General features: G+C 39.3%; 1 protein-coding gene across 2 annotated transcripts in view; it reads left to right on the forward strand.

Annotated features, from left to right (window-relative positions):
• The window catches only part of ITGB6 (integrin subunit beta 6), a 70,145-nt gene that overhangs the window by 32,209 nt on the left and 22,245 nt on the right, over positions 1-15,691 (forward strand). For both annotated transcript variants that reach the window (XM_027130263.1, XM_027130271.1), the window contains 3 exons: positions 1,648-1,737; positions 9,281-9,415; positions 9,637-10,054. In XM_027130263.1, coding sequence (XP_026986064.1) covers positions 1,648-1,737; positions 9,281-9,415; positions 9,637-10,054 — 643 coding nt within the window. The remainder of the gene's footprint in view (positions 1-1,647; positions 1,738-9,280; positions 9,416-9,636; positions 10,055-15,691) is intronic.

Genomic DNA, 15,691 nt, shown 5'->3' on the forward strand with positions numbered 1-15,691 from the left:
CAGTTCAGCTTTCCAGCAACTTCAAACTTAAACACAATTATGAATGGTGAAATAAGTAGAACATTGCAAAACTCACAAATTAAAACCAAAGCCCATTTTTCCATAAATGAGGAGTAGAAGGTTTGGATTTGAGCCGGGTGCCCACCTCTTGCAAGTGCCCGGGACCTCCCAAAACATGTTGGTGTTCCCACATCACCCTGGCTTCATTTGTTCCTCCCTTATCCTGATTTATTTACTTACTATCATGATTATTAATTCTGATTTAGTTTTGTGCATTTTCTAAACTACTTAAATCTTCTTTGGAATAAGATAGGATATCATTATGCTTGAACTTTAGGAGATGCCCTAAATTCTTCACGCAAAGCTTAGTTTTCTTTTTTTGCCTACAACTGTGATAAATTCGGTCATCGGATTTCACAATACATGGAAACTTTAGAAGAGAACAGCTGACAAAATGAGTGATCGTTTCTTCTTGATGTAGCATGGCATATTAAGCCTACTGAATTGATGTTGGTGAATGCAAGAGCAAATGAATAAATGAGTGAATTGGTAGGCGAGTGATACCTTACAGCTTAACAAGGAGAAGACAGAAACTAAAAACAAATAAATGAAACGAAAGCATAGCAGTTGGGGTCCACTTGGTAAGGATGTGATCTATCTGCAAATCCTACGGATAGAAGCCTTTGACGATTATAGAGTTATAGTTAATATTGATATGTATGACTATTTCTTCAAGAAAAAAGTCAAGGTATGCTTGAATGTCTTTATTTATGAAGACAAGAATGTGTCCTGTACATTTTCGGAAACTTTCTGTTTGAAAATAAAGTTTTAAAACATAAAACTTAAGGAAGGGGTAATTTTCAGCTGTCTAGAAAGTTGCCTTCTTTGAAACACTTCAGTCCTTGGCCATGTTTGGTACCTGAAGGGATGAGCTAATATTGTGAGTTCTCCTCTGGTAGGAACGACATCTCAGGGGAAGCAACGTAGGTGGAGAATGCAGATAGTTTAAAGGTAGGTGCTGATTCACAGGGTCATGATGTGTGGGGAGCGATCCCACCAACCCCAGTACCATGCTGACATCCCTAAAAGTGTACTCATTACTGCTAGGAAAGGGGGAGTTAACAGCAAGCATCCAAACAGTTCCCTCCTTTGCTCCACCAAGCGATTGACAATGATTGACAATTAAGACCTCTGGACTGAATGACCTGCAGGGCGACCTGAGAGCAGTGAGGGACCCACGTGACCCAAACCTTAGTTTCTGCAATGCTACAAAAAAGAGAAGACAGTTCCTGGTAGTATGCTCAGCACTTTTTAGACAAAGGATGCTCCACGAATGGAAGATGTTATATAAGTGTTATTTTTATTTGAGACTTGAGTCCCATTGTGATGTAAATCACAGCCCTAGACTAAGGCCACCACAGGGGCTGGATTTCCCCAGCAGCAGCTCTGGCCTTTTCATTTTTCCACCTGAGCACGGGAAGCAGCACCAGACAGGGCTACAGTTTCAGGAGAAACACCCGTTTATTATCTGGAGCCTGTTTCTCCTGGCCAGTTAAAGAGAGGTGATCTCAACCAGCAGGTTGAACCCACACTTAATGCTTCTCAATTGCAGTGAGCAAAGACTGACTTATTCTTTTTCGTTTACAGAATTATGCAAAACTCATTCCTGGAGCTACAGTAGGGGTACTACAGAAGGACTCTGGAAACATTCTCCAGCTGATCATCTCGGCTTATGAAGTATGATATTTCACTGCTGGGTTTTCTTTTTGCATTTCTTTGGTATTTAAAAACTAAGATATGTTTTAGGCTGTTAAATGCCCTCTCCTTTGTTGGTAGAGACAGTGCTTATCCAAAGAAAATCTCTCTGCATTAATGGATATAAAAAATTATATCCAAAACATAAATTTTGTTCACCTTATTTGCAGATATTCTTCCCGGAAGGTGGGGCAGAATGTAGAAAAATCATAAACCCGATCATAAAGGTTGTTTTTGTAGTAATAACCAACAACAGCACTGTCACCTGCAAAATTTTAATTCTACTGAAAAGGCTTCATGAGTCGTACAATTAAGCTTCCCTCTTCTCTGCCTGAAAAAAAATTAAGTTTAAATTGCCAACGAGTAACAGAGCTATGAGAACTAACTCCACAGGCTTAATGAGACTGAATCATAACTCAAGGGAAAAAACACCAAAGCACACCAGGAACCACTTTGTAGATTTTCTGCTTTTGAGAACCAAGGAAATTTTCCACTGGTTTTATGTCATATATGTACATAAATACATTTTTTTTTCTTTTGCCTTGTCTTTGTAAATTAGTGCCTGAAGACAGAATTCTTCCCTTAAAATAAGATCCATACCTACAGGGTTGCTATGTTTTCTCTCTATGTCACCGTTTTATAACTCAATCAACAGTGGATGACCAGTTGCCAACTCTTTTTTATTTCGGTTCCTAAATATCATTATCATCCCCCCTTTTTGCCTTTACTTACAAAGAAACACACACACACACACACACACACACACACACACACACACACACAAAGATGAAGCTCTAAGTTAGGACAGGAATGAAAAAAATAAACTTTTATAAAGCAGTAAAGCTCTAATATTTGCTCTAAACAGAGTTACATAATAGCAGATGAATAAAATTCTAATTTTGATCCTTTAAAATGACAAATAAATGACCCATATGCACTCTATGCCAATACTTAGCATAGACTGAACCAGTGTTCCTTGACATTTCAGAATCATCTGGAAAGTTTTTTAAAAATAGCTGTGTCCAGATTCCTCTCACAGATGTCTTAGGAGAATTTTAAGGGAAGGAAGAGTCACGTATTTTGAGGAAAAAACCCAGTGTTTTTGACATCACCCCACCAATTTTGAAACTCACCTTAATAGGGAAAAGCAAGTTATTTTGTCTCGAATACATTTTCTCAAAGAAGAAAATACAGATGGTCCATTAAACTTATAGGATGAGAGGTTTTTTTAAAATTCATACCCTCAGAAACTTCAGTTTTCTTAGCTCACATAAAAATTTAATCACCATGCTAGTTCACGCTTGAAATTCTTCCAGACAGGAAAGCTTGTCAACAAAATACCATAAAAACCTTCCTCCCTCTTATGCAGTAAAGTTTTAATGTGTAGAATCAAGTAAAATCACATGGCAATTCTTCACTGAATTAGAACACGCTCAATTTTCTTTAACTCAGGACTCTCAAAAGTGCTGGCCACTAATATTTTCAAAGGAGTTAAGCGAAGTAGAAAACAGTGAATTGTCAAAAATATTTCTCCTCCTGTCTGACCAGCCCTGTCTGTGCCCCTGCTTGCTCTGTCAGAGTTTATGTCTCACTTTACATCTCCAATCACTCACATAATTTACAGAGTAGTTGAAATCAAGACATCAAACATTTGAAGTGAATCTTGTGTCTTCATTTTACTGTCTCAAAAATATGAAGTGTCTGTTATTCTTATATCAAACCATCTTGCTCTGGAGGTATGATTGAAACTCTATGAGTCACTGCGAGGTATGCAACAGATCTTGGCACTGGTTCAAATTACTTTTCTGTTGTGTTATCTTTTAAATGTATCCTAAAAGGACCTTAAAATATGGGGATCCATAGACTAGATTTCTTTCCAACCTATAAAAAAGAGAGAGAAGGAAAGAGACTATATTGAGAGAAAACATAAAACGCTTCTGACTTGTAGTGGGGCAGAGGCAAACAATTTGTGTATATGATTAGTGACGATAAACTTCAGCTCAGTATTTTACAGTGCTGTATTGACATTTAAAAAGCCTTAAATACCAGATGTGTATTCACCTGGCCATCATTCACTACTTTCCTTCCTTCCCTAACCACATAATAAAAGCTGCTGAAATACCCATACTCCCAAGGGTAAGGTCCTCTGTTGGCATTTAAGTTCCAGAAGGGAAGTGACTTGTTTTGTTTTGCCTGGTTCATAGTATATGCTCAATAAATGAATGAGTGAAAAGATGATACATACAAACAAACATTTACGTCTTTTCTTTGGGAAATTCACATTAGAATATTCCTGGTGAAATTTGCAATATGATATTCCAATTAGATCATTGCTGAGATTTCCTTCATTTTGGTTAGATTATGTCACTCACTACTCCTAATTGCTGTCATCTACAAACGTTCAGGTCATATCCCTCATTTCTCGTTTAGTTCACAGTGTCACTGTCTCCAACACAACTCCTGTCTTATTTCTTGATGATTTCAGCCCATATGTATACATATATATGATCCTTCCCGTACCCTGGACTCTCAGTTTCTTGAACTCTGCTTCTGAAACGATTTTGTTCCCTTCCCTTTTAATTACCTCCTCATACCTTCACACTCTTGTCATACCTTAAACGTTATCATTGCCGATAGTCTCAGTTACATGCAATCCATTCTCTGCTCACCATTTCCAATCTTTTCACCTCACTCTTGCTAGTTCCCCTAATATTTCTTCCAACCCATCAGGATCTCCAATTAATTGACCCTGTTCTCTGTGTACAGTTCCTCATCCCCTTGATGTCCTCTCTCACCTGGCCCCTCAGCTTAAATTCAAACATTGTGGTCACTCCTTAGACACTCTCTCAATTCCCCTGCACCTTATCACTCCTTTGAGGTGGTTGGCCAATAGTGGTCCTGGTAAAATCCAACTGTCCACTCTGCACAGCTGAATGGGAATGGGAAAAACATACAATTATGCTACCGGATCTCACTTTAAATTCATGATCACAGACTTCAAGCTGGCCCTCAATGCTGCCCAGCAACCGTGCTATATTTCTCTAGTAAACATCCAAATGGAGAGATCTAGGAGTCAGTTGATATGTTAGTGGGCACATCAGCAGAGTAACCTGGACTCTCCCAAACATACTTCGCCGTAGTTTTCTGCTTCTCAACTCATGGTAATTCCATCCTTCATGTGGCTAGGACCAAAAAGCTTGAAACGATCCTTGACTCCCCCCTCTTTCTTTCACACTGTACATTTAATCCATCAGGAAATCTTGTTGACTCTACCTTCAAATTTATTTAGAGTTTGATCCAATTGCTGTGTCTACTGTCCTCACCCTAATTGGAGCCACCATCCTCATTCACCTGAATTATTGCAAAAGCCTCCTAAATGATATTTCCCGTTTCCACCTTTGGCTTCCTACAATCTGTTTTCAGCAAAACAGCCAGAAGTTTCATTAAACATGTTAAGTCAACTCCTATTACTCTTTTGTTGGCAACCCTAATTGCTTTCTCATTTTACGTAGAGTAAAAGCCGAATTTTTATAACAGCCTACGAGGACCCTATCAGGTCTGTTCCCCTCCACCCCATCACCTCTGACTTCACCTCCTGTTACTGTCCTCTAATTCTGCTCCAGTGCAGCAAACCTGCCCTCTTTGCTCTTCTGCTCCCAGAGCAAGGCAGACATGGTCCTGCCTTAGGGCCTTTGCATTGGCTGCACCCTCTTCCTGAAACACTCTGTTCACATATATCTGCGTGGCTAATTTCCTCTCACTTTCTTGAAATGTGACCCTCTTTTTTTTTTTTTTTTTACATCTTTATTGGAGTATAATTGCTTTACAATGGTGTGTTAGTTTCTGCTTTATAACAAAGTGAATCAGTTATACATATACATATGTTCCCATATCTCTTCCCTCTTGTGTCTCCCTCCCTCCCACCCTCCCTATCCCACCCCTCCAGGCGGTCACAAAGCACCGAGCTGATCTCCCTGTGCTATGCGGCTGCTTCCCACTAGCTATCTACCTTACGTTTGGTAGTGTATATATGTCCATGCCACTCTCTCACTTTGTCGCAGCTTACCCTTCCCCCTCCCCATATCCTCAAGTCCATTCTCTAGTAGGTCTGTGTCTTTATTCCTGTCTTACCCCTATGTTCTTCATGACATTTTTTTTAACTTAAATTCCATATATATGTGTTAGCATACGGTATTTGTCTTTCTCTTTCTGACTTACTTCACTCTGTATGACAGACTCTAGGTCTATCCACCTCATTACAAATAGCTCAATTTCGTTTCTTTTTATGGCTGAGTAATATTCCATTGTGTATATGTGCCACATCTTCTTTATCCATTCATCCGATGATGGACACTTAGGTTGTTTCCATCTCCAGGCTATTGTAAATAGAGCTGCAATGAACATTTTGGTACATGACTTTTTTTGAATTATGGTTTTCTCAGGGTATATGCCCAGTAGTGGGACTGCTGGGTCATATGGTAGTTCTATTTGTAGTTTTTAAAGGAACCTCCATGTTGTTCTCCATAGTGGCTGTATCAATTTACATTCCCACCAGCAGTGCAAGAGTGTTCCCTTTTCTCCACACCCTCTCCAGCAATTATTGTTTCTAGATTTTTTGATGATGGCCATTCTGACCGGCGTGAGATGATACCTCATTGTAGTTTTGATTTGCATTTCTCTAATGATTAGTGATGTTGAGCATTCTTTCATGTGTTTGTTGGCAATCTGTATATCTTCTTTGGAGAAATGTCTATTTAGGTCTTCTGCCCATTTTTGGATTGGGTTGTTTGTGTTTTTATTATTGAGCTGCATGAGCTGCTTGTAAATTTTGGAGATTAATCCTTTGTCAGTTGCTTCATTTGCAAATATTTTCTCGATTCTGAGGGTTGTCTTTTGGTCTTGTTTATGGTTTCCTTTGCTGTGCAAAAGCTTTGAAGTTTCATTAGGTCCCATTTGTTTATTTTTGTTTTTATTTCCATTTCTCTAGGAGGTGGGTCAAAAAGGATCTTGCTGTGATTTATGTCATAGAGAAACAAGTGACTCTCTCAATGAATCCCACCCTGATCACTTTTTAAAAATTGTAGCCTATACCCCCTGCCCACACTCTCTTAATCTTCATTATCCCACCCTAACTTTTTTCCATAGCATTTATCACCTTCCTGGTACTACATAATTTTCTTATTTATTGTGTGGTTTCCTTTCTGTCTTCCCACACTGGAGTATAAACTCAATCAAGGGGTAAGCTATTTTAGACGTTTTTGTTTCCCAAGCACCTAGAACAGTGTCTGGTACATAGTGGACACTCAATAGATATTTTCTGAATGAATAAACTGGTAATGTAACTAGTTGAGATAAAACAGATTTAAAGGGTATATTTTAATGCTAAATTGGCAGAAATTGAAATCTTAAAACATGGTGGGAATAATCTTTAGGACTGGGAAACAACACTTTAATCTCTGACAAAGACTACATTCTGAAAAGTCAGCCTGTGCCCATCTATGGAAGGAGTGACCACGTGGGGCAAATAACAAAGCAGGGAAGAGGAGTGACTTAGAATTTACAGTCAGCACCTTAGAATTAGGAGGAAAGCAGGGTTATCGTACCATGCAGTTGGCAAAATTATATTTCAGGAAAGTTTGAAGCAGAATATGCTTTTAAAATGCTATCAATGAAATGGGTATAGGGACTCAAATCCTTTTAGATGAAGTATAACTTACTTCATAGTATTTTACAATTTGTTTTTATTCTGTTTTTTAAAAATAATTTGGTTTTGAAATTTATTTGAAATTATTTGAAATTAATTTGGTTTTGAAGTCCCCCAAATACAAACTTCTATAAAAGAAAGAGGAATAAAGAAGGTCTGAATAATAACACTAGCTTTCCCCAAACAGCAGCTCTCCCTTCCCCTTCCTTGACATTCTTCCTCCTGGGAAACGTTGCCTCTACGTACCCCTCTGCCATCACCCACACGCCCTGTATCTAGTCTTCCCCTCTTCCAGCCCCGTCATCGCATATCCCAGCCACTGCATCCCTGCTCCTCACGCCTCAGGCGTGGTGAGTGCAGCAACATGCCAGCCTCCTTGACTTAAATCTTCCCGTCCCCTCCTCTGGCCTGTCCTGCACATGCCTTCCAGACAATCTCCCTGCAGCTGCCTTTTCAGGAAATCAGGCCCCTGCTGAAGAGCTTCATGGAATATTTCCCGCAGGTGTTAACTCATCTCTCCAAACCTCAGGGTTCTTTGTGGTCTGGTGTCTCCCCGGACAGTAGGGGTGCAGGCTTGGGCTGAGCCCCTCTTTTCTCCATTCTGTACCACTCCTGGCACTGAGCTTTCTCTCTTTTGGTCCCCTCGCCTGAAATACCATTGTCATCCCCTCCACACATCTAAATCCAACACAGCCATGAAGGACTAGTCTTCTAATACTTCAGTCTTCACTGACCGCCCTCTTTCCTGAACTCTCCCAAACCCTTATGTATTACACAATGTTTTCTTTTTCTAATTTAATGGTACATTGACTGACGTTGTACGTTAACTGCTTCACTTGGTTCCACCTTATTTTTTTCAGCAAGATGATCATCTTGAGGGCAGAAATCCTGTCTTATACCCATCCCCCAGACCTGGATCTATACTAAATGTACAATAGGGACTCTATAAATTCCAGCACTGATTTCAAGGCAGAGTTTCTCTCACATTTTAACATCTCTAAAATTGGGATACATTTTATAATTAGTCATGTCTTACCAATGCTTTCAATAGAATGGAAGTCACAATGTAGTTTTCATGGTCTGCACATGTATAATCTTGGCAGTAACTGTATGTTATGGCCACTTCAATTCGTTAAGTACACTGTTGGTAGTGTCGAGTACAATTGCTATTTTAAAATATCTTCCAGGTTTGCACTATGACTCGATACTGAAAAGTTATTGTTTGCGCAGAAATGTACCAAAACTGAATAAGAGGGAAACAGATACTGATATCAGTGAAGCAAATATTCATTGTTGGAGGAATGATCTGTATTCCTTATAAAGTAACAACCAGCTGCTTTACGGGACCTAAAAATGATGATACGTAGGATACAAGTAAAGCAAGCTATTGTTATATTTTGTTACTGAGATACAGCAAAAGATTTGCCTTTTATATGCCAAGCAATGCAATTCAGGACTGGAGAAATTTTTCCAACCCTCAAAATGGATAAAATAATTTTTAAAGCAATGATAGACGGACAGGTTTGATTCATGTGGAGTGCCAAACCATCTCGAGGTATTTTGTCATAGTTTACTTGTCATAAAATAATGGTGTATCTTATAATTGATGGCATCTTAGATTCGATAAAATATGGGGTGTGTGTGTGGGTGTGTGTGTGTGTATTGCTTGCTTTTTTGCTTGATTGGTGATATGGTGAATTTCTTTTAGACCCAATTTAATTTTATTTATTTGTTGTTTAATGAACATGATTCACAGATTCTTCTCTTCTGGCTCTATTTTTTGGTTGTGACTTCATTCAACTCTTTATGTCTTATCTAAAGGAACTCCGGTCTGAGGTGGAGCTGGAGGTGTTAGGAGACACAGAAGGACTCAACCTGTCATTCACAGCTGTCTGTAATACTGGGACCCCTTTTCCACACCAAAAGAAATGCTCTCACATGAAGGTGGGAGACACAGTAAGTAGACGGCTCGTAGGTCATCTGAAAAAACATCTAGATGATCTGTCAGAAGTTACCTTAGTGCACTGAAGCTAGACTTTTCCGTTCAAGAATTTCAAAAGCGATTTTCAAAGATTTCCTAATAAATGCTTTCGCAAAACTGATCCCCAAGCAGCTTTGTTTCTTCCCATGCATATTGGTGGCTAGCAGAAGATAATTAGTATTTTCTTTTTTTCCAGGCTTCGTTCAACGTGACTGTGAGTATACCAAACTGTGAGAGAAGAAGCAGGCACATTGTCATAAAGCCTGTGGGGCTGGGGGACGCCCTGGAGATCCTTGTCAGTCCAGAATGCAGCTGTGACTGTCAGAAGGAAGTGGAGGTGAACAGCTCCAGATGCAGCAACGGAAACGGCTCCTTCCAGTGTGGAGTGTGTGCCTGCCACCCTGGCCACATGGGTCCTCACTGCGAGTGTGGGGAGGACACGCTGAGCACCGACTCCTGCAAGGAGGCCCCGGAACTCCCCGCGTGCAGCGGAAGAGGCGATTGCTACTGCGGGCAGTGCATCTGCCACTTGTCCCCCTATGGAGCCATTTACGGCCCTTACTGCCAGTGTGACAATTTCTCCTGCGTGAGACACAGAGGGCTGCTCTGTGGAGGTAGGCCATGTCCAAATCCACCTTACAGGGCGACCGTGCACGTATCAAGGAAGGGCTTTGCATCCTTTGCACCTTCCACAGCCACCTGGGCACAGCAGGTGCTCAATAAATGTTTGCTGATCAGTTGAGTGGGTTGACCTTTAGACTAAGGTAACTGACCTTCCCTTATGTTTTTTTCTGGCTCTGACATTCCCTAGGGGTGAGATCTCTGCCAGCTGAACTTACATCTCTATTATTATTTCCCTGGGAGTAAGTAGGTAAAAGACGGATGCCTTCTCCTTGGTTATTACCCAGATGCCACAAAACTGCATGTAATCGAACTCCATTATCTTCCAGACTATTCTGGATCAGGCTCTAGGTATCTGACTCAACTCTTAAATGCTTATTACTTTGGAAAGATAAAAAGCCAGGCTACTTAAGGAGCATACTGCAAAGGACGAGGGACACAAAAATTCTAAATGCACTTTCAGGGCCTTCATTCACTCCATGCATATTTATTAAACACCTGTTAGGTAACAGATACTAGGTTAGGCATAGGACATATGTGAATAAGGACATATGTGAAGAAGGTTATGGAAAGGGTAAAAATGAAAAATCCTTGGAATTTTTTGAGACTGAGAAAAATTTTAAGTAGCAGAAATATTTATGTTCTAATATCCTTTGTAGAAGTAAAAATCACTTTAGTTTAAAGCTATATTACATATAACATGACTATTATAAAATCATTCTGAGAGATGCACATACGTATTTAAGTACAATGTAGTCAGACAAGAATTACAAATGTGTTAATTATACTTTTAAATGATACAGATTTGTGTTACAATTGAAATCATAACCGACTGCTGAATTTAAGCTCATGGCTTTATTTTTTCTTTTCACAGTGTGTGAGCAGATAGCTTTTCAAAACAGAAAGCCATTATCTTTACAGAAAACTAAGCAAGTTACGTTTTCAAACCACAGTGTCAGGAACATATAAAAGAGACTGATTTTCAGGGAAAAAGGCCTTTGAAAAACATCTGATACCCTTAGAAGTGCGCCTCCGTTTCATTTCTTGGCTTTTGCTGTTGCTGCTAATAGACTCCTCTGAGGCTGCCTTCTTTCTTCCCCACCAAAGAGTGCAAAGTTTAGGGTCTGTCCAGATTGAGACACATTTCTCTCCCCTTTCATTCAAAGGTGTTTTTCCTTATCTAATGGGTGTGTTTCCAAACCCACATTGGTCTTCTTTTCACACAATGCAGACAGAACACAGCCTGAAGCCAGAGGCCGTCACCAAGTCTCGAAAAGAATCTATTCAGCAGAACCCCAGATTGCATTTCTAATAGAAATCTTTAATAAAATATGTGCTTAAGACATTTGAAATTGCCTTTCCAAAAAAAAAAAAAAAAAAACTCCAAAGTGTAATCAAATACAGTATAACAGCAATTATGACCCCACCTGTATTTCACCCTTTAGATCTGAAGTCAGAGGTCTAAGGCTGTGTAAATCGATGGGTTATGTTCAACAACACAGTTCTTCCCATTTTTTGGTGGTCTTTCAGTTTCTTTTGTGTCACGCATGCAGACGGACATAGATTCAGAGTCAACCTGATCTGTGCATTTGTAGTTCAGATGGTCTGACAATAGTGCCTCTCTTTGAATCAGATACAGTGATTGCTGAAGAAATTCTATTTAGAAAATACAATTTTTTTTCATTTGGACTCAGAAAACTTCACCAATGCCCATTTCCTTCATACACTGGGGTACTTTCCCATCCTCAACCATGACTGTTTCTCGAATGCTTTTTTATGTTCAGTAACATCTCAAAGGATGTTCCTCTATTATTAGTAACTTTCTCTTTTAAAAGGTATAACAAAAGTACAGTCATTCAAATTCAACGAAGAGCAATGGGGCACCTACTATGTGCCTGGCATTGTGCTTAGTGTAGGGATAAAACTGATCCTGGCCTTGTGAACACACAAGCTATTGTTGCTGTTGTTTGTCACAGAGGCCTGACTATGCTACAGCCTCATTTCTCATGTAAATCTCACTTATTTTACAACCAACATACTCTGCAATGTGCTGCTTCTCTGAAGGGCCATTATCACAATGTTCTTTTCATGCACCTTCTTCCATCCATCTGTAAGCACTCAAAGATAGAGGGCTCCATTGATTTTTCCCTTGCCCAAATTCCATTAGTCATTTAAATTTTGATTCTAAGAGACTGGAAACTCTAACAGGCAAACAGCACTACAGAAAAAACTTCCTGCCATTGTGCACTGAGTTATCAGTCAATGGCATTCCAGAAAGATATCTCCCTCTCAAAAGAGCCTGATAATTTTTTCTTGACCTTTGGTTATCATCTTGCCTCTACATGAAGCCATTATGAAGTTGTGTTGTTGTTGTTATTGTTGTATGAACAGGTACCTTAGATAATCGGCTGTTTGTGGATATCGATTAACAACATGTGTGACTGGGTTAATGGTTCTGGAAGGCCCACAGAAAGGGAGGGTTTCTAAGTTCTGAGAGGAGCTCTTGGAAGGGTTTTCTAAAATTTCTGCCAAGGAATTCTTATATGCAGTGATACACTTGGGCATTCTCAAAGCCTTTGGAAGTGCACATTTCATTTGACAATATTTATATACCGTATACATTTTTCAGAATAAACTTCAATGTGGAAATCACCCCCCTATCATGAAAGTAAGTTTCCCCTCTTGCTGAGGAAGAAACAAAAAGCAATTGTACTTTAGAGGACAGCTTACATATAAAAATTAAATGAATGGTTTTGGCCTAAATAAACTAACTATTCTTAGCTTTGAATTAATTAGTTCAATTATGAGTTAAATAGGTTATGAAATGCAGTCTTAATGTCATGGATCCAGATAAATTTCAAGTCATCTTTCATTAGAGAAGTGTAAGTCTTTTTAGTATATATATGTACAAATTACTATATTACCCTCTCTATATAGATATAGATGATACAGATACAGATGTAGATATATAAATATAGATATAGATATAGATACAGGTACATATACACCAGGAGAAGTCAGAATCCAGCTTCAAAATCTTTGTGGTTTACCCTTTGTTCTGTGATTTCCTACTCCATGTCTCTTAAGGCCAGATCATGAAGATAGAAAAGTAACGACCTTCTAGACCAAAGTTTACAAGAGAAAACCCAGAATGCTTCTTTCTACAATGAACATGGCAGCGTCTCCTACAAATGGAAACCTGCCTCACTTGTGATTTCTTTTACATCTGTTTGGTTTTCAGTATAATTACAGGAGTTTTAATACTGATGGATAATTTTGCTATCAGATTCTTCTTACTGGATAGTGTTTAGGAGTAATGATAATAACTTATATATTGCTTATTTATGGGCCAAGCACTGTTCTAAACATTGTTATATATTATCTCAGGTAATCATCATAACAATCTGATGAAGTAGTGCTATTAATAACCCCTCCTTACCAATGAGGAAACTGAGGCATAGAAAGGTTGAGTAATTTTCCCAACTTGTCCCAGCCCGTACCAGAGCCAGGACCCAAACATGTGCTGTCTGGCTCTACACCTGTGCACTCACCCACTATGTACTCAACCACCGCCACCATGCCCACATGCCTTTGGAATGTTGCCAAAGAGCAAAACTTGGGAGGCGATGGCTGGTACGCTTTTCCTTTTCTGAAGAAATGTGTCAGTTATGAAATTTGTAAGTAAATGCTGTTTGTTTGGAACAGCAAAAGCTAATTTAGGATCTTGGGCATGGCAGGCACCCAAAAAATATTATGAAAGAGCACACGAGCCCATTTACCTGAAACACTTTATTTAACATTTTACAGTAGTTCGGACGGTACTCTGTGGCCAGTTCTTCAGGAGCTCTTCAGGAGCCGCTCTTGTCTCTCAGCCTCTTCTGTGAGGATCCCTTTCTCTGATTACATCTTAAATGCTGATGCTCTCCAGGGATTTCCTCACTCTATCTGCTTGCCCTAGATGATCTCATCCACATCAGCTTCAACTGCCATCTGTCCCTGGTGGATTCCAAACCCCAAACTTCAGGGCTATATATACGTATTCAACCACCCATGGGTCCCTCAAACTCAACAGAACCAAAAATGAACTCATCGTCTTCCCCATCCTAAGCTGCTCTTTCTTCTCTGCCTCAGAACAATCTATTCATTTAACAATTAAGCACTCTCTGTGCCAGGCACTGGGGATAAGGCACCGCATGAGTTACTTCCATTCCAGGGCAGTTAACAGCAGCTCCATCCAGCTAGCAGCCCAGGGGGGTGACCTGGGGAGGATTCCATCCTCTCTCTTCCCCTCCCCCACCGCCCTGGGCACCCCATGCAGTGAATTTCACCTGAACCCTTTCCTCTGCATTCCCATGGACACTGTTCAGGGCCTCATATCTTCTTGCCTCTATTGCTGGGAGAACCTCCTTGCTTTTCGGTGTCTAGTTTGACTCTCTCTACTGATGCCAGGACATTTCTAGACACATATCTATCTCTTCAGGTCTCTCCCTTACTTAAAATTTCATAACTTTCAGGATAAAACCTCTTACTTTAGTCCATAAAGCTTTTCATGATGTGATTTCTGATTTTTGTTGACCTTTTCCTCCTATCCTCACGGACACCCCATACACACCTTTGGCTTTATTCATGTGACTTTACTATGGGTATTAAGCAGGTCACGTGATTACACACTTCTGTCATTTACCTATGCTTTTTTCTCTGCTTATAATGCACGTAACCCTCTTCTTCTATCCTTATCTTCCAAATTCAGCTCAAGCATCAGTTCCTCTGGAAACTTCCCCAAATCTCTTGTCTAATTTGGAAACTTCCTCTGTGTGTATAGCACTTATCACGTTGTACTTATTAGCAGTGGTATCTATTTGCCTGTCTCCTAGACTAAGCTATAAGCTCAGCCACCTTGTCTTATTTAATTTTGTATCCTCAAGCCTAAAACAATCTTTGGCACATGATATATGCTCAATTAAAATTTGTTAAATAAATGAATTTGTTGGGCGCTCACTGTATGCCTGTAGGACATCTAGTTGGTGAATACAAAGCTAGGAGATTTACACGTTATCTCATCTGACCACAACCATTGGAAGCAGCTTTTATTCCCTCTACTTTATAGATGAGGCTTTCATGATTACTCAGCTTGAGTGATGTAGAGGTGGGGTTACTAAAGTCTATCTTGTATGTCTATCCTATGGTATCTTAATTGAAAGCAAAAAATTTTAAAAACTACATATATATATATATATATATATATATATATATATATACACACACACACACACACACACAGTTGGCCCTTGAACAACACGGGTTTGAAGTGCGTGGGTCCACTTATGTGCAAGTTTTTTTTCAATAAATATATTGGAAAAATTTTTGGAGATTTGCAACAATTTGAACATACTCACAGATGAACTGCATAGCCAGAATTATCAAAAAAATATTTAGGCATGTCATGAATGCATACAGTATATATAGATACTAGTCTATTCTTACATAGGCATAAGGTGAGTGATATTTAATATAAAATTAATAATGTGTTAGTTTTCTTACTGTTTTATAACTTTGCTTTCAAAGCATTATATTACTGTACAGTATGCCTTTCTCATAATTGGACAAACTGCATATCAGCCTACCATTAC

The sequence above is a fragment of the Aethalodelphis obliquidens genome, unplaced genomic scaffold (genome assembly GCF_003676395.1).
Source record: "Aethalodelphis obliquidens isolate GAN/ISIS:26980383/991018 unplaced genomic scaffold, ASM367639v1 scaffold2, whole genome shotgun sequence".
Classification (NCBI taxonomy): Eukaryota; Metazoa; Chordata; class Mammalia; order Artiodactyla; family Delphinidae; genus Aethalodelphis; species Aethalodelphis obliquidens.